This window comes from Geotrypetes seraphini, chromosome 5 (genome assembly GCF_902459505.1).
Source record: "Geotrypetes seraphini chromosome 5, aGeoSer1.1, whole genome shotgun sequence".
Lineage (NCBI taxonomy): Eukaryota > Metazoa > Chordata > Amphibia > Gymnophiona > Dermophiidae > Geotrypetes > Geotrypetes seraphini.
In genome coordinates, this window is record NC_047088.1 from 102,366,359 (window position 1) to 102,392,594 (window position 26,236).

The window sequence follows — 26,236 nt, forward strand, 5'->3', positions numbered from 1 at the left end:
CTTCAGCTAGTGGGGCTTAAGCACCTCCACCAGCCAAGTACTGGCTGCTATAATGATGGAGAGGGCCTGAACCTGACTTGAGGAGGCCCAGGCTCCTGAGATCCCCCATGGCTATGCCACTGATCTAATGGCACCTAAATGTAATTAATTAAAAAGGTAATATGTATAAGTTAAATAACTTATTTAACTTAAACATATTACCTTTTCTAATTAACTTTTTGGAGAATGCTCTTACTATTTTTTTGTTTTATTATTTTTATTCATTTAACATGATCATGTTTTATCTATGGATGTATGTTCTATAGCTGTTTTTATTATCATCAATTTTTTCTATTAAATTCATTTATCCATCATTTGTTCCTAAAATCCACACCATTTATATCTGATGCAATTTTGACACATTCATTTTTTCAATTAGCTTATCAAGTTTTCATGCCATTATTTTCTATCAGCAATTTATAGAATGTTCCATGAGTCATGAAGTATATTAGCCCAAGTAAATACATGCTGATATTTTGTTCACTTTTTAATTATGGGAGTCATAATCTTTATTTATTTTTAATGGTCTTTCCATGTTTGAAAAGACTCATTGTTAAAAGCATTCTACATCAATTGATGGTCTTTCTGCTCTTAATTTATCACCTGTGTCTTTTCTTTACTTCATATATTTTTAATCATTTATATTATATATGCACCAATTTTTTGTTTTATTCACATTTTTGTTGTAATATGTAATTGCTTAAATGTTATTAGTTTCAATGTTAATATGTTTTTTCAGTTTACAACTGTCCCCTGAGGAAGGCGATGGTACGAAACTCAGATCCTAGTCGGGACTTTGTCTTTTGGAATTTTGCTTGTTTTAAACTTTGATACAAACTGCAAATAAAGGATTTCTGACCGTTCTGACATCTCCAATGCCTCTTCTTGTTTGCCTGTGCTAAAATAGCATAAGTTAGTTGTAATATAAAATGTGTTAATGATAGCCCGTTTGATAACTGCACCTCTAAATCCCATTTTGAAAAGCTGAGATACATGTATAAAACTGACTGCCATGGTAAAAGAATAACACAGCTTGTGAACAATCTTATAAGCAGCATTTTTGTTCTGCCCGGGACAATGGCTGCCAACTTACAACCCAATTCTACCAAAGGGGTTGGCACCTGGCATTAAAAGATGTGGTCAAAGTTACTCCCCCAGGTGTAAATTCCCTCTTGTGTTCCCTCCCATCAAGTCTCCTTCCACTGAGTTGACTTAAGACCCCACAAAACATTTAGGGCCCTCCCTAGAGGCTCACCCCTCCCACACACACAATATTCCACTACCCCATCCGAACCCTTAACTGGCAGTAACCTTTCCCCTAGTCTCCCACCATCCTGCTGATACCCCCTCCCCCCACCCCCCGGCCTATCTTATAGTAAATCCTTGGTTTCTAGTGGTAAAGGCAGGAGCAATCCCTATTTATTTCTACCATTGCTGGTGCTTTTCTTCAAAATGTGCCCAGCAACTCCCAATGGTAATCTCACCACTAGGAGTCATATATATCATTTTTATGATTATAATCAAATTGTTTTATTATGCCTTAGTAGACTGAGATATTAAGGTTACCAGACGTCTGGGAAAACCTGGACATGTCCTCTTTTTAGACATGTCCGGAGCGACATGTCCGGAGGGATTTCCAAAACCTGGCAGCTTGTCCTGGTTTTGGAAGGCTACAAGCTTGGGGTTGCATCTGGAGGGCCTCTGCACATGCGCGGAAGTCAATGTGATGATGTCACACACATGCATACGTGTGTGACATCATCAAGCCCATGTCCATGCATGTGGAAAGATCCTCCAGCTCGGGGAAGGAGACAAGAAGTTCATGTGGGGATGAGGCTGATATGGAACAGGTGGGGCTGGGGGTGAAATGGGGCGGGCTTAGGTGTCCTCTTTTTTTTTTAAAGAGGAAATCTGGTAATCCTACGTGATATGCTTAAAGGACCAACAAGAGCAAAGAAATTGACCCTGGAGAATCCACAGAGAAAAAGTCCAAGTGAAACCAAAAAAAACACTGGAGACGATGTTCCTGAATTGGACTTTATTTAATATATATATATATATATATATATATATATATAAATCAACTTAGCAATCCACATAAAATCCTTAAGGACCTAGTCCGCTGGGAACGTTGGATCCAACACAGTCCGTGTTTTGACAGTAGAGCCTTCCTCATGGGTCTTAAAAACGATGGTGTAACAATATAATGATATGTATAAAATAGAAACAATTTGTGTTGGTGAATCATGTGGAATCATGCAGCAGTGTGGTATAATACACCAATGCAGTGGATATGCAAGTGACTGGTGATATATAAGACGTAAAAGGATAATTGAGCTGTGAAAGAGTGTGTACATAAGTGGTGGAGTGAAGCTGTGAAAGATGGTGGCCATTGTTACAGCATAGTTTTTAGGACCCTCGAGGAAGACTCTACTTTTGAAACATGGACCGTGTTGGGTCCAATGTTCCCAGCAGACTAGGTCCTTAAGGATTTTATGTGGATTGCTATGTTGATTTTTTTTTTTTAAATAAAGTCCAATTCAGGAATATCGTCTCTCCACAGTGTTTTTTTGGTTTCTCTAATGGACCAACAAAACAGATGCTGCAGAAGATGAACTTTCAAACCTACATAGTGAGGATTTAGGGTTTTTGGTTGCTTCATATTTTTCTCTTTTCATAAACTAACATGTCTCTGGGAGCATCACCATATTCTTTCTCTCTAAATTGCACCAAATTGTTCTTTTTGTCACAATGTAGCATTGACTATCTCAGGTTGTTCTCGCTTCATTTTGTAGCATTGTCACAGTCTTCTCTTATCATATTATAGTGTTGTTTCTCATAATGTGACAGTCTTTTGTCTTGGTTGACAGTTCTAAAGTCATAATGGAGCACTCTTTTCTTGGTTGAATTTCATCATTCTTTTTCATTTCAATAATTTTTATTGGCATTTAAAGAAGAAATCATACATATGTAAATACAATATAATATAGATCATTTGTATGAACAAAAGATAAAAACAAACAAAACAAACAAAAAATAAACTAAAAATTAGATTAACCTTTAAAATTATTAATGATCATTAATACTTTCATAAATATATCAAAAAGGACAGTATGGATGTACACCGTAATCAAGCACATTGTTTCATTATGCTTTGACACAGTGCAACACTGGCCCTATGATGATCTCTCACAGTTTTATTCTCATATTGGAAGGTGCTTGATTTGTTTTGCTCTGATAAAAGATCATTGGTCTAAATTTGTTGAAATGATCATCTCCCCTTGACCACATCACTTGTTCTTCCACATTCTAAATTCCTGGGGGGAAAAAAGTCATGTTCAAAGTGAATAATGCTTCCTTAACATTAAGTTTAGTGAAAACTTGGATATGAAAGACACCTATTAGCTGTCCTTTCTCTTGAAGGGCATGATAATTCAAAGGATGTATGCTCCATTGAGAATCAGGCTCCTAAATTGAAAATTTAGTAGGGCTGAATCCTTCAGTTTTTACTGAAAATTTCACCAATAGGTCAACACTGAGCTGGTAGCAATGAGTGGTCTTTTTAAAAATACTGTCCACTGCTGACTAACTTAGACCGAGATATTTTATTCTGGGCCATCTCCAGGCAATGAGAAAAGTTATTTATGTTGTATAATATTGAGTGCTATACCAGCATACCTAACTGGGCAAAGTTAAGACTGCCTTCTCTGTGGTCTAACTTGCCTGGAGAGGTACACAGGCACCAGCATTGAATATTGGCTCCCGGATAACTTCCAGGTCTTCCCCGACTCCACTCCCAGGCCTCCTTGACATTTCCCAGAGAGTGCTGAAGTGTTCACAGCTGATATTCAGTGCCACAGCCCGGATAAATATTGCTGAATATTGGTAGACAGCAGTGGCATAGAAGGGGGGTGAGGGGGTGGTCCCCCCAGGTGCCATGTTGGTGAGGGTGCCAGCACCCCTTCTCCTCTCCCCCCCAGCCTCTTCCTACTCCTCTCCTCGCCACGTGTGCACCCCCTTCCCACCCCCCGTACCTCTTGTTGATGTTGTTGCTCGTGGTGGTCATAAATGTGCTCCTGCAACCCCATCGACTCTCCTGCTGATGTCACTTCCGGGTGCTGTGCATAGGAAGTGACATCAGAGGGATAGCCAACAGGATTACAAGGAGCACATGGTTGACTGCCATGAGCAACAACTTTAACTAGAGGTACAGGGGAAGGGGGCACACAAGGCAGGGGGTCGTGGAAGGAGCGGGGGGTGGAGACAAGGGTGGGGGAGGGGCACCTCTCACCCTTGCTGTGCCACTGGTGGCCAGCCAGTTCAAGATGCTTTAAGGGAGCAGGGGCGTCTCCTACCCGCTTAAACCATGCTGAATATCTACCTATAAACTCCTCAATTTAGGAGCATAAAAGCAGGTGGGGGGAGTGGAGGGCAACAGGAGTGGATGTAGGGTAGGGGAAAAAAGTTAGGGGTTCAGCACTGATTTTCAGCATTTTGGAGCAGATTCTGTATATTGCAACCAAAGTTGCACGTGCAAATCTATGCGCATATGAACATTGAAATCACCTAAAATAAAATAGTATTTTCACACACTCGCTAATTCTGTTACTGTTTGTAAAACATTCTCCCACTACAACACTGAAAAGGCCGGTGGATAGTAAAACAATGCAATATACGTACATTGAACACTCACCTTCCTTTTTCAACAACATTAACTCCTTATAAGGAAATTTCATAGTACATGATTTAATTAAGGGCCATTTACTTAATATGACCACTCCCCCCCTCCCAGCTCTACCCGTAGGCCTGTATACACATAATAATCCTGGGAAAGCCCTTGAAGTAAATAACTTTCCTCCCCACCGCCAACCATGTTTCAGTTAAATCACTCTGAGTTGCCCAACCTCCAACATTCAGTGGCACTACACCAGGGAGTGCTGCTAAGTATCATCTCTGATCACCTGTTTAGAAAGTGGGCAGTCAAGGACAGTGCAGGTTCATCGACTTACAACCTATTCAAGTTATGATTGTTTGACTTTACGATGCGTTTACTACAGTTTCCCCCGCCAGCTGTTAGCAGCCCCAGTTTCCTGTACTCCCAAGTCTTGCTATGCAGCAGTAATAATATAAAGAGGAGGAGGCGCCACAACGAATGTTCACCACAAAGGGATTGTGCTGTGCTTGACTTAGAAAGTAAGAAAATGTTCATAAAATATTACTTTAAGATTATTACAATATCATTACCCAGTCTAATACAGTATTCTTACCTTAGTCTAACATAGGCCGACTTACGTCCCGATCAACTTATGACCTGTCAGTCGGAACCAATTACGGTCGTAAGTCGACGAGTACCTGTATAAGGAGCAGCACTAGAGAGGAACCGGCAGTTATGCAGGAGCTGGCAAAATTCAATGAATATCGGCCAGGTCCAGGACTCACATATGTTTTTCCTGATCAACCTTGCAACTTCCCCTTCAACCTCCCCCATGCTCAGCATATCCCTCAATCACCCCTTCCAGCTACCCCATGTCCACCATTGCCTCTCACATCCCTCTCTGTGCTGTAGTCTTCAGGTCTGAAGCAGAAACAGAAAACAGCAACATGAGGCCTCACATGCTCAGTGTCTTTCAGACCTGCCCCCTCTGACATGATGTGTTAGTACAGAGGGGTGGTAGGAAACGCGTAGCACATGCATAGATTCTGAGGCCCCCACATTGCTATTTTCTGTCTGCTGCATGTTCAGACTTTGTTGGGTTTTTTTTTAGCAAGGACTTCTTAGGCATACCATCACTACCTGTTTTGCATATTTGGATATTTTCAGCCCCTGCATTCTGCCAAAGTCTCCACCACCTAATGTTTTCAGTCCCTCATATTCTGCACTTTGCTAGATTCTCTTCTGTATTTTCAATGTCTTACTTCCATGCTTTTAAGAAGCCGCTAAACAAGCTAACATCTAGCCTCCAGCATAATCAGCAATGGACCTTCAGAAAAAACTGAGAACCAAGAGCCCATGAAGATTAGAATATGACCATTACTGTGATAGTTAAAATTCTAAGTGATTTGATTCAAATAAAATGAACAGGAGAAACCATGCAACATAGTGAGAGCAGAGACAGAATATGCCTTACCTGGATTACTAGTAGGAGCACTGCCCATCATCCACACTGTCTGGCACAGTTGTGGCCTGTTTAGCATAGTAGAGCTCGAATGTGTTGTCAGAGATCCATTTCTCAAACTCTTTCACTGAGGAGTAAATGCCAAGGCTGCCGAACTTACAGATGTCTCCAAAGCTGCTGATACCAGCTAAGAACCAGGTCCCATTCTCATTGCAGACCAACGGATTACCAGGCTCCATCTTTCCAAGACAATAAAAGTGGTGGGCATTAGCATATATAACCATGCATAGAATGTTATTAAATATACATTAGCTCACTGGTTTTCAAACTTTTATTCTTGGAACTTGGTGCAGGATAAACACATTCAAGGTCCCCTGTTCTTTATCTTACAGGGTTCACTATCATTCCATCTCAGATGTTCCTATAAGCCTTGTGTGCATCCAGGACAGGATTAATTCTTCGGTGGGCCTTAGGCACCCATATACATAGGGTCCCTTGGCCTCACCCCTCCATATCCCTGACCCTCCCTGCCTCTGCCCCTGCTCTCCATGTCCCCCCTCCCACGTCCAAGTAGCACCTCATCCTTTCTCCTTCATTATTCAGTGCATGCCAAACTTGCAGTCTTCAAAAGGCCATGAGCAGCAGTTCTTACATGCAACTGGTGGCTGACCCAGAAGCCTTCCCTCTGATGCAAAATTCCAACATCAGAGGAAAGGCTTTCTGATCAGCCATGGACAGCATGTAGGAACTGCTGCCCACGGCCTTTTGAAGACTGCGAATTTGGCTGCACTGAATAATGAAGAAGGCAGTACTTGAATGTCTGGAGCTGGGCCCAGAGGCAGGTACACTGACATCATCAGAGGGGGCATCTTACCGGGCCCTCATGAACTCTTCAGGCTCGAAGAATGTGCCTACTTGGCCTACCCTTTAATCCTGCCCTGTGTCGATCTGAAGACAGTTTAAGCCATGTGCACCTGCTTTCCCATTATGACAAACACAGAAGTGGGTGCAAACTTCCTGAGCACTGAAAGGCAAGACTGACACAATGATGCCTCATACTTAATATGACCATTTATTTTTTTCATCAAAACGAGACATCTATTAATTGTCAGTCCTGCCTCCAATTCCGCCCTAGCCCTGCCCCAATCCCACCCCCGATTTCTTCCATTCATTTTTCATGTACACATAATATCTTATTAATTCATAATGATAACCATAAATTTTTTTTAAAACCCACAAAGCATACTATACGCAGAAAAAATGTTCTATAGATTAAGGTTGATTAGATCACTAGCTACTTTTCTTGATGAATCATCGTTCAATATTTTAATACATTCACCAGTCATATCAAAAATTGACTATTGCAATGCCCTGTACAAGGGATCTACCTTAAAAGAAATGCGTAGACTGCAAATTCTCCAAAATACCACAATAAAAATAATTATGAAAAGAAAAAAATTTGATCATATAACTCTCCTTTTAAAGGAAAAGCATTGGTTAGCTGTACATCATAGAATCACATATAAAATAGCATTTCTCACACATAAAAATATTAGTAAACAAAGCTCCTGCATTCTTAGAAAGATTTCTAATACCATATATCCCCACTAAATCTTTAAGATCTGAAGATAAATCTTTGCTAGTAGTCCCCTCATTAAAATACATTTATTCAAGGAGGGATGTGATTTTTTTTGTTACAGCCCCTCAAATTTGGAATTCACTCCCGATCAACATAAGAGAAGAAAAATTACTCAGTAAGTTTAAAAGTCTCCTAAAAAGTAGGTTTTTTAAGGATGCTTTTTAACTGATTCATTTAAGTTTTAGATTTTATATTGGACTAGGAACACCATCAAGTGAAAATTAAGCGGGTAACATTCCCCAATCTCTTGTTTCTTTACCTACCCCTTTTTATTTGTTCTTAAATTGTACTTAAGCCACTTTTTTTCTCCTCCCTTTTTCAAATGTATTATTTTATTACAACTAGTACTAATTGTCTTGTTTTTTTATTTTTATCTTAACCTAATTTTTAACTAAATGTAAATCGCATTGGATTTGGATTTTGCGATCAAATCAAACATTTTAAATAAACTTGAAAAATAAATAAACTTGAAACTATATTTAGGGGGGTTTCAAAGATGTCAAGGCAGATGACTTTAAAATATGAAATGTCACCTCAGTAACTATAGAAAAATAGACAAATATAGTGCAAAATATACACAGCAGATATAAATTCTTAAAACTGAAATTTTGATCACTTAATCTATATATATAAAATCGGAGGTATGTATGTGTGTATGTATGTATGTATGTGTGTGTGTGTATGTGCCGCGATCACGCAAAAACGGCTTGACCGATTTGAACGAAACTTGGTATGCAGATCCCTCACTACCTGGGATGATATGTTCTGGGGGTCTCGCGGCCCACCTGCACACGTGGGCGGAGCTACAAACAGAAAATCAGATTTCACCCATTCATGTCAATGGAAAAAATGTAAAAAGCTGCCATTCTCACAGTAATTCAAAAACGGCTTGACCGATTTGAACGAAACTTGGTATGCAGATCCCTCACTACCTGGGGTGATATGTTCTGGGGGTCTCGCGGCCCACCTGCACACGTGGGCGGAGCTACAAACAGAAAATCAGATTTCACCCATTCATGTCAATGGAAAAAATGTAAAAAGCTGCCATTCTCACTGTAATTCAAAAACGGCTTGACCGATTTGAACGAAACTTGGTATGCAGATCCCTCACTACCTGGGGTGATATGTTCTGGGGGTCTCGCAGCCCACCTGCACACGTGGGCGGAGCTACAAACAGAAAATCAGATTTCACCCATTCATGTCAATGGAAAAAAATGTAAAAAGCTGCCATTCTCACTGTAATTCAAAAACGGCTTGACCGATTTGAACGAAACTTGGTATGCAGATCCCTCACTACCTGGGGTGATATGTTCTGGGGGTCTCGCGGCCCACCTGCACACGTGGGCGGAGCTACAAACAGAAAATCAGATTTCACCCATGTCAATGGAAAAAATGTAAAAAGCTGCCATTCTCACAGTAATTCAAAAACGGCTTGACCGATTTGAACGAAACTTGGTATGCAGATCCCTCACTACCTGGGGTGATATGTTCTGGGGGTCTCGCGGCCCACCTGCACATGTGGGCGGAGCTACAAACCGAAAATCAGATTTCACCCATTCATGTCAATGGAAAAATGTAAAAAGCTGCCATTCTCACTGTAATTCCAACTACCTGGGGTGATATGTTCTGGGGGTCTCACGGCCCACCTGCACACGTGGGCGGAGCTACAAACAGAACATCAGATTTCACCCATTCATGTCAATGGAAAAAATGTAAAAAGCTGCCATTCTCACAGTAATTCAAAAACGGCTTGACCGATTTGAACGAAACTTGGTATGCAGATCCCTCACTACCTGGAGTGATATGTTCTGGGGGTCTCTCGGCCCACAAATCTATGTTGCTTGCTCAAGGGTTGGTTCACCCAAGAATTTATATGTTCTTGCTCCTGGAGGTGAAACTAAACATGTTGTTTATAATCAAGTTTTGTGTTAGTTGTATTGTATTCATTTTGTCAAATATTTCACATTATAATTTGAATATTGTACTTTTTATAAAGCTGTAAAAAAATGATTTCATTCACCACTATAAAGTATCTTTATTTGAATCCATTTACAGTGTTATTGCTATAATTAAATACCCGTGCAACGCCGGGGCATCAGCTAGTTGAAAATAAAATAATTTTTCCTACCTTTGCTGTCAGGTGAGTTCATGAGTCTCTGGTTGTGTTTCCTTCTGACTGTGCATCCTTTCTTTCATTTCTTTCTTTCTTTCTGCACTCAGGCCTAACAATTGTCCCTTTCTATTCCCTCCCTCCTTCCTATATCCTTAGTGCCCCCAGTGCCTTCTTCCTATGTCCTTAATGCCCCTTCTTGTGTCCTTAGTGCTCTCAGTGCCTCCTTCCCATGTCCTTATTGCCCCTTTCCATGTCCTTTGCTCCAAGTGCCTCCTTCCTATGTCCTTAGTGCCCTCAGTGCCTCTTTCCTATGTCCCCCTCACTGCCTTCCAGCCTTTGTCCCACCCCATCCCCTGAAGCCAGCCAGCCTGCAAGCCTGCCTACCTCTTTCCCTCCCTGCTGTGCAAAAAAAAAAGCCTTCCTCCTTCCCTCCCTCCAGCGCCCGATTCAATCCCCCCCCCCCGGTCTGCCACCACTGATTGTCAGCTTCTCTCCTTACCTCCCTCCAGCGCCGATTCAAACCCATCACCACTGCTATTGCCACCCAGAAGCCTTCTTCCCGACGTCAATTCTGATTTTGCAGAGGAAGTTCCAGGTCAGCCAATCACTGCCTGGCTGGCCTGGAATGTCCTCTCTGATGTCAGAATTGATGTTGGGAAAAAGGCTTCTGGGCGGCAATTAGCAGCAGCATCGGGGGGGGGAGTTTGTTGAATTGGTGCTGGAGAGAGTTAAGGAGGAGGCAGCGGCGGCAGACTGGGGGGGAGGTTTGAATCGGGCGCTGGAGGGAGGCTTTTTTTGCGCAGCAGGAAGGGAGAGGAAGCGATCACCTGTCCCATTGTCCCTGCGCACAGTTTCGGGACGCTGTCCCTGAAAACGGGACATTTTGGCGTCCTGAAGCTATGTGTGGGGACAACGGAACAGGGGATCTAAAAACGGGACAGTCCCGTTCAAAATGGGACATAGGGTCATCTTACTCATACTGCATTTTTTGGAAACCTAGCAGAAGATTCAGAAGGGGGAGAAACCATGACCCAGTCACTGGTAAATTGTAATCTATTAATAAGTCATAACCCCAAGAAGAAAAACCATTGTATTATCATAGTGTGAGTATGTATTAGTGTATGGTAACATGCATTAGGTATGTCTTATCACATATCAATATGTACCAGGTATGCATTAATTTAAAATAGTTCAAGTGGAGGAAGATTTTAGAAAGGACATATAGAGGGTATTTCAAATGTCCAGATCTGCACATGTACTGCAGAAGTAGTGATTTTGAAAAGCATATGAGGAAAAAAATGTGGAAACTTTCCCCCCCCCCCCACTACCACCAACCACCACCACCACCACACTCATGTGGGAGTAGGCATAGCTCCAGTCAACAGTAGTTTATTATTAGTTATCTAGATACCGCCTGTTCCCCAGAACACTTTCCAAACCTTGATCCCTCCAAAGCATTCACTCATCCCACTGGCACCCCTGAAGCATCCAATCCCCTTTCCCACAACATGAGGAATCCTCCTAATCCCCCTCACAAAAGAACACTCCTTTAGTCACCCTTTAGCTTTACTGGGGTCTCTGGCATCTAGTGAAAGCAAGAGTCATGCCCATTAGCTCCTGCTCCAGTTCCAGATCTTGAAATAGCCACCATGATATCTAGCAGTAACCTTGCATTGCTTCTGTTCCCAATAGACATCAGAGATCCAATTAAGGCTGGGGATGGGGATCAAGGGATGGGGGGGTGATCTTCCATGGGAACCTTAGGGAGGTAAGAAATCTGCCAGAATGGCTTTAGGGGGTGATTTTCTGCCACACAGGTTGGGGGTCAGGGGATCTTCATTCTAGGAATAGATTATACAGTATGCTTCAGGGACTTGGAGGGGAGGAGTAGATCTTTTGGAGGGGGATTTGTTTGCTGATGGGGTTAAGGGGGTAAAGGTGCCTTGTTTGGCTTCAGGAGTCCATATCTCAGCCTTTACATCTGCCCTTTAAGTAGGCACATATAAATGTACACCTGGGGATTTTCTAAAATAAGGACCATAAACACATATTTGCATAAACCCAACAAATTAGCATAGTTAAGATATGCACTATCATATATTTTCAAATATGTGTTCTTTATTATAGCGTAAACTGGATGTCTTAATAGGATCATCAGGCATCCGGATTTACCCGGACATGTCATCTTTTTAGAGGATTGTCCAGGTGTCTGGATGGTTTCCTGGACTGGAGGGAGTTTATCTAGGTTTTGGACTCACTCTTTCTAGTCCAGCCCCCACCCCGGAGTCAGTTCTGGCTCTCATAAGTCTCCCCTATCCCTAGTACCTTCTTCAGCACTGCAATTTAAAATCTTCAGGCAGCCGGCAGCATTAGCAACATGATCCTTCTGACGTCGGCCTGCCCTGGAAGCCTTCACTCTGCAGCACTTTTGTTCCCACATATGTTGGACGCATTACAGTAAAGACTTCCAGGGCAGGCCAACAGCAGAAGGATCACATTGCTAATGCTGCTATCTGACGGCTGCCCAAAGTTTTTAAATTGCAGTGCCAAAGAAGGTACTAGGGATAGGGGAGACTCACAAGAGCCAGATCCATCTCCAGGGTGGCCCAGGTGGGGGGGGGGGGGATGGAGAGAGAGAGGCTAATAGTAGTAGAGGCTGTGCTGGGATGTTGGGGCAGTATAGGGGGAGACTAGCGGGAAGCAGGGGCGAGGTGAGGCAGGGCATGGGCAGAGCATAGGCGGGCTGGGGGTGAGGCATGGGTGGGGCAGGGTGGAGTCAATCATCCTCTCTTTTGACTTAACAAATATGGTAACCCTAACATATATTGATTAACATATATTCAGTATTTATTAGTAGATATTATCTCATATTGAATGTCTATGCAAGGTCATTTCATAATAGGATGCCTATGTGAAATATCCCCAAAGTGCCTATTTTCTAAAGTAACCTTTTCATTGATCCCCAGAAGTACACAATTTCTCTCACACACAGTGGCGTACCAAGGGGGGGGGGGGGTCGGGGGGATGGTCCGCCCCGGGTGCACGCTCCAAGGGGGTGCACAGCTGGCTGGATCCGTAACCTCCCGTGCTGCTTCAAACGGCACTTCAGCACGGCTGTCATACTTAGAGCAGAATTGGCAGCCGCACTGAAGTGAAGAAGGTCGCGCGATGACTGGGAAGAGGTAAGTGACGTCGGGGGGGGGGGGGGGACCGGCAGCCGAAGTCATTGCGGGATCTTGCCGTAACTAACTGACCCCTCCGACGTCACTTACCTCTTCAATCGGAGCAGAAGCAGTCATCGCGGGATCTTTGGAACAGAGAAAGAAAGGAGGTCAGGGTGGCATGAAAGGGTGTGGAGGGTGACAAAGGGGGGTCAGGGTGGTATGGAATCATGCTGAAGGGTGACAAAGGGGGGTCAGGGTGGTAGGGAATCATGCTGAAGGTTGACAAAGGGGGGGTCAGGGAGGTATGGAATCATGGTGGAGGGTGACAAAGAGGGGGTCAGGGAGGTATGGAATCATGTTGAAGGGTGACAAAGGGGGGTCAGAGTGGTATGAAATCATGGTGAAAGGTGACAAAGGGGGTCAGGGTGGTATGGAAGCGTGGTGGAGGGAGATAAAAGGGCAAATGCTGATGGAATTGCAGGGAAAGAGACATAAAGGGGAACGATACTGCATGGAATTGGGTTGTAGGGAGAGAAGGGGCAGATGATGGAAGTGGGGAGAAGAGGGCAGATGGGGCAAATGATGGAAGGAGGGGGGAACAGAGAGAAGAGGGCAGATAATGGAAGTGGGGGGAAAGAGAGAGAAGGGGCAGTTGATGGAAGTGGGGAGAAGGGGCAGATGATGGAAGTAGGGAGAGAGAAGAGGGCAGATGATGGAAGGGGGAGAGAGAAGGGGCAGATGATGGAAGTGGAGAGAAGGAGAGAGAAGAGGGCAGATGATGGAAGTGGAGGAAAGAGAGAGAAGGGGCAGATGATGGAAGGAGGGGATAAATAAAAGGAGGGCACATGATGGGGGAAAAGGATTGAGTTAGGGAAATACTGGAGGGGGTGAGGGAAAGAAGTGGCGAGCTGTAGGTAGACAGTAAAAAAGGAAATTGATGAGAGGGTAGTAAGAACATAATCTAGATGGATGCAGAAAATAAATTGAAAAGGAAAATGAGGGAAGAAAGGGATTGCAGAAGAGAGGTATGGGAGAGGAGACAGATGCCAGATCAATGGGGTGAAAGGAGAGATGGAAGGGGGAGGCATATAGTTTATGGAAGGGGCATCGAAGGAGAGAAGATGCCATATAGGGGCAGAGAGATGGCAGACAGCAGATGGAAGGAAGAGAGTAACAAGAAGATGAGGATCAGAGTATTCTGCCACAGGCTCCGTCCCGTTCGCTTCGGTCTGTAGAACAATTAGATCTGTCCATTCCATCTGTAAGAGAGCTGAGGCTTATATCTTCCAGGGATAGTACTTTCCATTGTATTGGACCTAGCCGCACATGCGCACTTCATACTCCGTGCCTCCGTATACTCAGTAGAAGAACCGCTGAGCAGGAAGGAACTGCTGAGCAGAGAAGCGTCTCAGAGAGGAACCGCTGAGCAGGGAAGCGTTTCAGCACAGTGGCAGCAGTCCTGATCCACCAACCCCCCATTTCTTACCCAAAGCAGCAGTGGCAGCGCAGTAAACAGGCTGTTCGCGGCAAGCCCTGGCTGGGCCTTTCCTCTGCTGCATCACTTCGGATGCGGTAGAAGAAAGGCCCTGTCGGGGCTGGCTGTGAACAGCCTGTTTATAGCGCTGCCACTGCTGCTTTGGGTAAGGAATGGGGAGTTGGCGGGTCAGAACTGCTGCCACTGCTACTGCTTTGGGGTACAGAGGGAAGGAGGAGGGGTTGGTAGGTCAGGACCACTGCTGTCGCCTCGAGTAAGTAATGGGGGTCCAGGAGGACAGACCCACACAGAGGAAGGGAGGGCAGACCTGTGTGGGGAGGTGGACCAGGTGTGTGTGTGTGGAGGGTCCATCAGGATTAAGGGCTGGGGAGGGGCAGCCTGCCCAAAGATTCAGTGCAGTGGCCAGGGAGGAGGTAGGTGGGGGGAGGGGGGGTTAAATTGGTGCAGGCTCTGGTGTTGGGGTGCGGTTGGATGAAGAGGGTTAAAGTAATGGGGACGGGCAGGGGAGAGATGAGAGAGAAATTGGTCCTAGGGTGGGGTAAAAAAGAAAGAGAAGCTGGGTGGGGGTGGAATATAGGGACAGGAAGAATGGCCTTGGAGGCAATGGAAGGAAGGATAGATAGGAATGGAGCTGGGACTGAAAAGGTGATAAATGCAGTAGAGGATCAATGAGGGCCAAAAGGGTACAGAGGACTAAGGAAATGGTGATGGATAGCGCCAGGAGCCAATAAAAGAAAGAAAGAAAGAAAGACTGTGCAGGGAGAGAGACAGAAAGAAAGAAAGACGGGGGCAGGGAGACAGAAAGAAAGAAATTCTACACATCTATTCTAGCACCTGTTAATGTAACGGGCTTAAACATTAGTAAATAAATCAACCAAAGCAAACCTATGGGCTTTGGGGCAGTTACCGCAGTGGCAGTCACTAACATGGCTTTGTAAAAGGAAGGGGGGGGGGATTTTGTTAAACATTTTATATCAATGTATTTTCTGATGTCTATTTTTATGCACAGTTGGCTCTTGATGCAGGCAAGATACCGAAACACAATTCATGTAGGGTTCTCTTCAATAAATATTTTAACCATCTTTGGGTTTGTAGAATCCTCTCTCTGTGGCACACTCCACTGTTTTGTGTTCTAGCACTGGAGATTGTTTTAGGAGCCATTTTACTAAAGCTTAGCATGCACTGAATTCTAAGAAACCCATAGGTATAAAATGGGCTTCTTAGCATTTAGTGCATGCTAATTCTGTTAGCATGTGTTAAGCTTTAGTAAAAGGGCCCCTTAGAGATTTGAGTTTGAGCTATAGACCCAATGTTTCCTGATTAAATCAAGAGAATTTTCAAGTATTCAAGGAACTTCACTATCAAAGCCTCCTCACCTCGCAGGTGCTCCCTTCACTGCCATTGGCAGCACAGACCAACTGAGATGATATGGAAATATCCTCATTCATGGAGCTGGTGTGGTAGGTACAGTTACATTTTTGGGGTCCAATGAGGTCCACTTCCACTTCATACAGTGTCCCAGGTTCTGTTAATACAAGGGAGAATATCTCACACACTCATATATATATTGGCATTGGGAGATGAGAAATGTGTCTGATCATAATTGATCAGTTATAAGATAATAAATATGGATTCATGAATCGGAATCCTTAATTTTATACCTTAAACTGCTCCTATCTGTCAGATAGAGTCACTAATTTATAGGTAAATATTGCATTGTAGTTCCTTCCAGTTTAAAACACACTTGGACAGACAGAAAAAAATAATTGAGTACCTGAATAAATTCATGTAAACCGTTCTGAGCTCCTTTGGGAGAATGGTGTAGAAAACTGAATAAATTAATATTTATACACCATAATTGGCATTTGTTTATATGCTGGTCACAGTGCTTAAATTATGGAAGTATATTCAGCGCTTCTATCTGAGTAGCAGGTGATGCTGAATATACATAGAAACATAGAAATAGACGGCAGATAAGGACCATGGCCCATCTAGTCTGCCCACCCCAATGACCCTCCCCTACATGTAGCGAAGTCAGTGCCAGTGGTGATACTGAGAGGCATTTGTGATATGAGGTCCAAATCTGAATTTGGATGTTTTGCGGAAGTTGCAAAAAAAATCCAGTACCAAACATATCCATTTTCAAAACTGTAAAATGTCTGTCTTTTTGAAAATGGCCATTTTTCAGATGTGCATCTCTCTTTTTGAACCATTTTTGAAAAACATGTCTAAAAGAAAAACACAGTAGAAAACAAACCTAAATACTGCTAATAACCAGCAATGCACATCAGTGTAGTTAGCCCAACAAATTTGAAGGACTATGGCCTCAGAATCGGAGCCTACGCACAGCAGTGTGAATCACAGACTGAGAATGATCTACGTAGTGAAATTGCTCCTGCTCCAATCATTGGCCAACACGCATTCATTTTTTTAGGAAATTTTTCAAAAGCATTTAAATGAAGCTATAAATCTAACCTCTACAGGGTTACATTGTGTAAGTGCAAGCCAGAGTATGAAAAACATAGACCAGAAAAAGACTTAGCTTTGTAGCTGACTTGTCTTTACAGGAAAATACAGTCACTAGTGTTTGTTTGCAAACTACACAATGCACTTACACAATGTAACCCTGTAGAGTTTGGATTTATAGCTTCATTTAAATGCTTTTGAAAAATTTCCTAAAAAAATTAATGCGTGTTGGCCAATGATTGGAGCAGGAGCAATTTCACTACGCAGATCATTCTCAGTCTGTGATTCACACTGCTGTGCGTAGGCTCCGATTCTGAGGCCATAGTCCTTCAAATTTGTTGGGCTAACTACACTGATGTGCATTGCTGGTTATTAGCAGTATTTAGGTTTGTTTTCTACTATATTTTTATATACTGCTGGGGTGATTAGTTTTAGGTTAAAAGAAAAACACACAATACCAGCCACTGGGTGAAGGAGGGGGGCCAGCATTTTTAGTAGACTGGCCACACAGACATCCCAGCAGAGCAGTGGGGACCTGGGCAAATCACTTAACGCTTCATTGTCCAAGGAAAAAAAAAACCTGTCTAAAATATGTAAACTGCTTTGATTTTAACTACACAGAAAAGTCCCATCCCCTTTACTCTTTACCTTTTTGGCACTTACTTGTTATTAAACAGGTCTAGTCTCAACGTCCAAACTGTGCCCTGGATATATTGTTAAATGTTTGATTATGGCAGAAAAACAGCCAATTCATAAGTCCACCCTAGTCCTGCCCACACAACACCTCTAACACGTCCCCTTGAGATTTAGACAAACTGCAGATGAACACACACATTTTAATTTGTGACAACTAAAGTCAAAAATTGTTAGCATTCAATTATTGACTACTACTTGACTTATTAGACTACATCTTAGGATTGTGCTCATATTTCAGTGCTCACATTTGAGTGACTTTTACAGAACCTGGGGGTAAATATCTGAGACTTGCCCTTCACTTTTAAATTACTATACATTTTCACTCTAGCAGGAACGCTGTGATTGTAATACTGTCAGTTCTAATACCAAGCAAAACATAAGAACACCAGAAGTACAACATTATTGGATAACAAAGGAGCCTGAGAGAGAAGATTTGCAAGCAGTGAGAAGAAATAAGTGAGTAGATAGATAGATATAACAGGAGCTTTATGGCTACCTCCAGTCTTCCGGCCAGTGACCCAGCATTTGGTTCCATACTGGAAGCGATGGTCATGAAATGGGAGGCAGATTGGCTGTATGTAGTCACTGAACGTAACTGGATTGGACAGCTGCACCATGGCAATGTCAAATCCTTCTGCCTTGGTGATGTAAGCCCCGTGGAGTATTATCTTCTGCACCTTCATCCCTTCACTGCTACTCCCATTTTCAAGTCGCACCGTCCAGTCAGGTGGATTGTCAGATGCATTCTCCCTGATAAAGAAGAAACAAATAACTGGCATGGAGGAGTAATGGACTGACAATCAGAGAAGCCCAGTTCAAACCAGGGACATAGCCAGAAGTGGACTGAGGTGGCTAGGTATTCTCTCCCTTCTACCACCCGCTGCTGACTCAGTCACCATTGCTACTGAAACTACAATATTGAGGCATACCTTTGTTATCAGGGATACCAAGCTCAGCCAACCAACGAGGTCTCCTCAAGTTCTACCTGGGCTGCCAGAGCAGTGCTCAAGTCAGCAGTGCACATCAGTCACCAATGTTGACACTTCAATCACTGAACTAAGTGTGCCTGCTGAGTTAAGTGCTGCTCGGGACAGTGTAACACGCACTGCCTTCATCTGTATGCAGATCTGTTTCATTCATATTCCTGGAAACCTGATTAGCTGGGTGTGTCTGAAGGACTACGCTAAGAATCACTTTCTTTATGCAGTCTGAAAACTAGCAGTAGAAATGTGCACAGGGGAAATATTTTCAGCCCGTTTTTTGGTTCATTTGTCTATGAAAGAGGAACAGGACTTGGGTGTGATTGTATGTGATGATTTTAAGGTGGCCAAACAGGTTGAAAAGGTGACGGCAAAAGCTAGAAGAATGCTATGGTGCAGAGGGAGAAGTATGGCCAGAAGGAAAAAGGAGGTATTGATGTCCCTGTATAAGACTCTAGTGAGACCTCATTTAGAATGTTGTATACAATTCTGGAGGCCACACCTTCAAAAATATATAACAAAGGATGGAATCGGTTCAGAGGACTGCTACTAAAATGGTGCTTGGTCTTTGTCTTAAGGTGTATGGGGACAGACTTAAAGATCTCAATCTGTATACTTTAGAGGAATGGCAGGAAAGGGGAGATATGATAGAGGCATTTAAATACAAGTCTCTCATTTGAAAGGAAGCTGCGGAGTGAGGTGGCAAAAAATGAAATTAAGAGGTGAAAGGCTCAGGAGTAATCTAAGAAAATACAGGTTGGTGGATGTGTGCAATAGTCTCCCAGAAGTGATGGTGGAGACAAAGATTATGTCTGAATTCAAGAAAGCATGAGAAAGGCACATGGGATCTCTTAGGTAGAGGAGGAGCAGACTGGATGGGCCATTTGGCCTTTTATCTGCTGTTATGTTTCTATTTAAGTCTACTTCCTCATTTTGAACATCTTTTTGGTTCATTCCATGTATTTATTCTAGTAAAATCAATTTAACATATATTAATTGACTTAACATGTGTTAATAGCATGCACTATATTTTTTAAGTAGCCCTAACTTTCTGGCAGTTTCACTGAAAGAGTTTCCATGCTCTTTCAACATACCAATGGTTTGCTTTTACTTAGCTTTATTGTAGAGTTTTCATATGTTCCATCATGCCATTGGTCTCAAATTCTACTCATTGAGGGCTGCAAACTAATTGGGTTTCCAGAATATTCATAATGAATATGTATGAGCATAGTTGCATAAAATGGATATAATACAAATCTATCATGCATATACATTAGGATATCCTGAAGGGGCCCACAAGGATAAAAGTTTCATGCACTTGCATTAGACCAGTGTTTCTCAACCTGTGGTATGCGTACCCTAGGGAATACGTAGGCTGCCTGTTGGGAGTACCCAAGCTGACCGCCACCACCCACCAGCTCCATCTTTTAAAGATACTTTGTTCTGAGTCATATTCTTTTGAGCAACTGTTGGCCTTCCCCCAGTTTCTAGTTAAAAAGCTACTCTATCTCCTTTTTAAATATTGATGCCACCAACCTAGCTCCAAAGGTGGAATCCATCCTTGTGGAATAGGTTCCCCAAAATTCCACCCAGTTCCTAACAAACCCAAAACCCTCCATCTTGCACCATCGCCTTATCCATACATTGAGACTTCGGAGCTCTCCATGTCTCTTGGTTCCTGCTCAAGGAATGGGGAGCATTTCTGAAAATGCTACCCTGGGGGTTTGGGATTTTAGTTTCCTACCTAAGAGACTAAATTTGGCTTCCAGAACTTCCCTACAACATTTCTCTCTATCATTGTACCACATGTACCAAGACAGCAGGCTGCTCCCCAACACTGTCTAAAATCTTATTTAGGCGATATATGAAGTCTGACACCTTCATACCGGGTGACCAAGAAATCCTCGTGTTTACCAGCCACCCAGCTACCTATATGCCTAATGATTGAGTCTCCCACTATAATGGTTATCTTAACCCTTCCCTTTTGGACAGAAGCCCTTGGAGATGCAACCTCGGTGCAAGAGGATATTGCATCCCCTGGTGGGCAGGTCCTGGCTACAGGATTATTTCTTAATTCACCAGGGTATGCTCTCCTTTAAGAAGACCTCCCTCTTCCAAGCATCACAAGGACTGCCAGACTGAAGGTAGGACCTCTATAACATCCCTTTGTGTCTCCTCTATGTATCTCTCTGTCTCTTTCATTTCTTCCGTCTGCTACTCTAGCCTCAAGAGATCAGTCTTGTTCCCAGAGTGCTAGGAACTCTTTGCACCGAGTACACACAAACAACGTCTTACCAATTGGGAGATAATCAAATATGTGACACTCAGTGGAAAAGACAGGATAGCCCTCATCTCTCTGCTGGACTTCTGCCTGCATCTTATTATTGGTGATTTTTTTGCTAAGTTACTATGAGATTGCGAATATGTACACTAAGGTCCTCTAAGATTGCTAGTTATATGTTAGGCTTTGCTAATATTTAGTTTTTATTATTATTTTATTGTAGATTCTTCTCTAAGGATTTAAAGAACTTTAGAGAACACATCAAAAGCAGAACTTTCTGCCCATCTCTTTCTTGAGGAAATGCCCTCACAGCCAAAGAAAAAGTCCGCAGCCTAGAAGTGACTCTCGACTCAAATCTGTCGCTCTCAGACCATGTATTAAAATTAGTGTCTTCATCCTTCTAGTACCTCCACCAACTAAAGTGCATCCGTACTTATTTTTCATAAAGTAATTTTGCCCAGCTACTATAGGCGTTTGCATTGTACCACCTAGATTATTGCAATGTTCTACTAGTGGGCCTACCAGCAAAAACACTCTACCGTCTCCAAGGAGTGCAAAACGCCGCAATCTGACTCCTAAAAAACCTGGGCTTGCACTAACTTCCATGCACTGGCTGCCTATCCAAAAATGATACGCTTTTAAAGCCTTGGTATTAGTCTTCAAGACTTTCCACAAGATGACACCAAACTACATAGCATCAAAACTACAAATTTCTCAAAGCCTTCTCCTTCCAAATGCTAAATCCACAAACAACTCAAGAAAAAGGCCACCAACTTGATATTGCAGCCTTCATGACCCACCAACCATCCTTAACAGAAATTCATACATCTAACGGAACATGGTCCAAATCCATCTGGTCAGACCACTATACCTACACTTTCAACATCAACTGGACCAAAAACAATAAAAAAACTATAACAAAACTCAATAAAGTAACATACACCTCACGCAAACACATCGAACCCTCCATATTCTGGTCTAAAATAGATGAAACTATTCTAGAAAACAACCCCGAGGACTTCATCTTACATTGGGAAAGACTTTGCTCCAAAACCCTTGATGATTTAGCCCCACTGCAAACCAAATCCAGACCCAGCAGGAGATCATATAAATGGTTCGACTCCGAATTGCTACAACTCAAAAGACAATGTAGACGACTAGAGAGAAAATGGAGAAAATCGAACTCAGATCATACAAAATCCGCCTGGAAAAAAATCAACAAGCAATACAAATCACAATTAAAGGACAAGAGAAAAGCAAACTACACCAACCTAATAGGCATTGAAACCCAAGACACCAAAAAACTATTCCAAATTCTAAAAACCCTAACCGACACCAAACCCTACCTAACCACTAACAATACTACCCCCCCCCAGCCACTCTATTAGCAGAACACTTCCAAAATAAAATTACCAATGCAAGAGCTACCCTCAATGACACCTCTACCCATCCTAACGAATTCACAATTCTCCCCATAGATAGAGATTCTACTGCAGCAGATAGAATATGGTCTCAATTCCCCAACATACAATGGTCCGAATTCAACAAATACTACAAAAAATACAGCCATGCATCCTGTGACCTCAACAACTGTCCACCATATCTCCTAAAAACATCCAGCACAAAATTCCGCGCTCTTCTTCTAAACTGGATACAAATCTCGCTAATAAATGGCCACTACCCTACCAACCTCAGCGAAATCATCATCACCCCGATCCTCAAAGACCCCAAAGGACCGATAGACCAAACAGCCAACTACAGACCCATTGCCTCTATTCCACTCTACGTCAAAATAATAGAAGGACTAGTTGCCAAATTCCTCCTCTTCTTCTAAACTGGATACAAATCTCGCTAATAAATGGCCACTACCCTACCAATCTCAGCGAAATCATCATCACCCCGATCCTAAAAGACCCCAAAGGACCGATAGACCAAACAGCCAACTACAGACCCATTGCCTCTATTCCACTCTATGTCAAAATAATAGAAGGACTAGTTGCCAAATTCCAAAAACCATAACATACTCCATCCCACACAATCCGGCTTCAGAAACAACTTCAACACGTAAACACTACCAATTTTTTTTTTTTGTAAGTTCTTGTTGTAATACATCTTGAATAATTATTTTGTAATCCGCCTTGAACTGCAAGGTAATGGCGGAATAGAAATCCCTAATGTAATGTAATGTAATGTATGTCTCCAACCAATCACTGAGATCTCAAACAGAAAAACGGCTGATCTTGCCACCTGGCCACTCACTCACGTCTAAGACAGCCAGAAGATGCTCTTATTCTCACTACATACCTAGATTATGGCACATCATCCCCCCCTCCCCCCCCCCCCCTCCGTTAGATTACTAGACAGTCTTTGGAACTTCAGGAAAGCCGTGTAAACCTTCCTCATTACAAACCCAGCTCCTTAACAACCCGCATTTACACCCCTGATGGAAGATCTTAAAGACACCACTTAATTACACCAAACGGACTCTCACTAAAACTCACATGCCACCGCAAATAAAACCAGAATTACTACTACATTCTCCAACAGCAAAGATGCTCCCACATGCTATGAAAAGCTATTTTACCTCCATGTTATATCAACACTGAAAACACTACAATTTTATTCACCTTATGTCCACTAAGTCTGTATATTTTAAGCCTGTATGTTATATCTACACTGTAAATGCTGTAATCTAAACTCCCTTTGTCTACACTGTGAATTCTGTAAAGCAGGGGTGTCCAACCTGTGGCCCAAGGGCCACATGCGGCCCCATGAAGTATTTTGTGTGGCCCCGGTCGAGGGCGATGCAGTGTTTTCCTCTGCTGCCCCCGGGTGTTTACCATCTTGCTGGCTCCCTCCCCTGTCTTGCTGCCGCGTTTGCGCATTTGTGCGGCCCCAGAAAAATGTTTTGGGCCAATGGGGCCCAGGGAAGCCAAAAGGTTGGACACCCCTGCTGTAAAGTGTGTATTCCTCAACAAAGCTTGTCCTACCCATACTATGAATGTAGCCTTGTAACCCATTCTGGGCTCCTTTGGGAGGACGGGCTAAATAAATGACTAAATAAATAAATTAAATAAATAAATTTCAGTGTATAGCAAACTGTGTGCCATGGCACTGAGATTTCATGTGTGCTGCGACACACTGGGGATGGATGAGGGGAGGCATCGGTGCTGACTGACTGCCTGCCTACAGGACGTGCCTCTCATGGTGATTGGCACGTCCTGTATGCAATCAGCCAGCACCAGTGCCTCTCCTCTCTGGCCCTCTTTCCTGCTGGCACACCTCATTGGCGGCTTAGGGCCCATCTGGAAGGCCTTCACACATGCGCAGATGTCGCTGTCCGCACACTTCCGGATGCCTCAAGCCGCAGTCACTATGTTTAGTGTGCCATGGCTCGTCAAAGTTTGCGGGACACTGCTATATTTCTAAGAGCTACATTACTTGCTTATTAAAGATACATTAATTTCTTTTGTAACCTTCTAATTGGTTCAAGGGCCTATAAATCAGAGATCAGGTCAAGGGAAGGTGGATGTTCGGGTGGGAGGGAGGGAATTAAAGTCTAAACTGAGGCTTCCTGTGCCTATTAGCTGTGCTTTAGTTTATACTAATACTATAACGATTTTAAAATAGTCACTTTAAATGCTAGCTTATGAACTGTAACAGAGACTTCCTATGCTAAGAAAAATCTATCCCTTAAACTCCCTTGCTAGTACTTAAAATAAAATAAAGTCTCTGAGCTTACCTATTTAATTTTAAGTCTCCCTTCACCAAATGTGCAAGCAATTTCCTAGCAAAATCTTACCAGTGAAGATCTCACTGGAAGTCCTCTCATAGCACTTCACAGCACAGTTTCCTTACACTGAATGGTTGATATTTAAAGCTATTCAACTAATCAGAAATGGCTCCTGGCTGGTTAGAGTGCCTGCTCAGGGCTAACTGGTCATTTTCATTGGTACTTAACTGTTTAGTGCCATTGAAAATGACTTGTTAGCACTTAAAGCAAAAACAGCTATTTTATGGGCATTCTGAGGGTAGAGTAGGTAGTTGGCTTGTTAAGATCCGATATTCAATACTTAACCAGCCAAGGTCACCTCATAAATAGGACCATAAAGTCAGCCTATCTTTATACAGTGCACCATATTGATTTACATGGTAAATATTGCACTTAACTGGCTATTGTATAGTTGGCACTGGTAAACCAGAAATTCAATGTTGAAGTCCAAATGTGGCCTGGCATTGAACCTCCGGGTATAACACCGGCAGAGATCAGAATTTATTATTACTCTCTAATTTTATTATACAACAATTTGCATTTGTAGAGAATTATGATGTCACAGACATTGTACTAGGGCATTACTGGATGAATCCAGTAGTGGAATCCTGACCCTTACCCAACGAAGCAGTTGGCAGCTGTGATGATCCATCTCTCTGAAATCAGAGCCCCCCCACAGGTGTGGGTATTATCGAAATTCAGGCTGACCTGCCATGGCCATTTTTCTAGCTGGAACCCAGACTTTGGGTTTGAAATTTTGGGAATTCCACAACCTGAAAGGGAAAGAAGTAAGTGATCTCTATAGACATGATATCACTATAATTCATTTGGTGGAAGAGAAAAATCCATAATATAGATCAAAATTGTGTAAATACTTCAAGCTGCAACCCCCTTACATCCATGTAATTTTTAGGCCCCTTCTCCATCAAGTTAGATTACATTCTATGCATTGTCATCGGATCAGGGGGGGCCACAGGGGCCATAGCTTCCCCAAAAATTGGCAATCGGAAGTATGGCTCTCCCAACTCTTCCACCTACCACCTCCCCACCAATGTAATTTAAAAACTTTGGGCAGCCGGAAGCACAATGAAGTGAGCCTCCCACTGTCTGCCTGCTCCGAAAGTGTTATTTCTGCAGTGTCGAGCCTATTCGGGAAGAGGAAGTGTTACAGAAAGAACACTTTCAAGACAGGACAACGGCAGGAGGCTGGCTTCGTTGAGCTGCTGGCTGTTCTAAGATTTTAAATTACAGTGGCGGGGAGGTGGGAGTTTGGAGAGTTTGAAAATGGGGAGAAGTCATAACACAGGATCCAGCTGAGGGGGAGGCTGGGGTTGGGAATGATGTTGCATGGGCTGTGGAGGTAAGGGTGTTGGGAAAGCAAGAAGGATAGATATTGCACAGACTGAGAGGGGCTTGGGAAGGACAGATGATGCACGGGCTAGGGTTAGCAAGGGAGGGAAAGAGAGATGCATGGG

At 43.0% G+C, this 26,236-nt stretch overlaps 1 protein-coding gene across 1 annotated transcript in view; it reads right to left on the minus strand.

Moving 5' to 3' along the window:
- Positions 1-2,544: 2,544 nt before the first annotated feature.
- LOC117360523 (serine protease 53-like) overlaps positions 2,545-26,236 on the minus strand; it is a 70,499-nt gene continuing 46,807 nt past the window's right edge. The window contains exons 7-11 of the mRNA XM_033944401.1: positions 25,381-25,534; positions 18,225-18,478; positions 15,943-16,091; positions 6,168-6,394; positions 2,545-3,356 (exon numbers count right to left, since the gene is read on the minus strand). Of these exons, the coding sequence (XP_033800292.1) occupies positions 6,176-6,394; positions 15,943-16,091; positions 18,225-18,478; positions 25,381-25,534 (776 nt within the window). The 3' untranslated portion in view covers positions 2,545-3,356; positions 6,168-6,175. The remainder of the gene's footprint in view (positions 3,357-6,167; positions 6,395-15,942; positions 16,092-18,224; positions 18,479-25,380; positions 25,535-26,236) is intronic.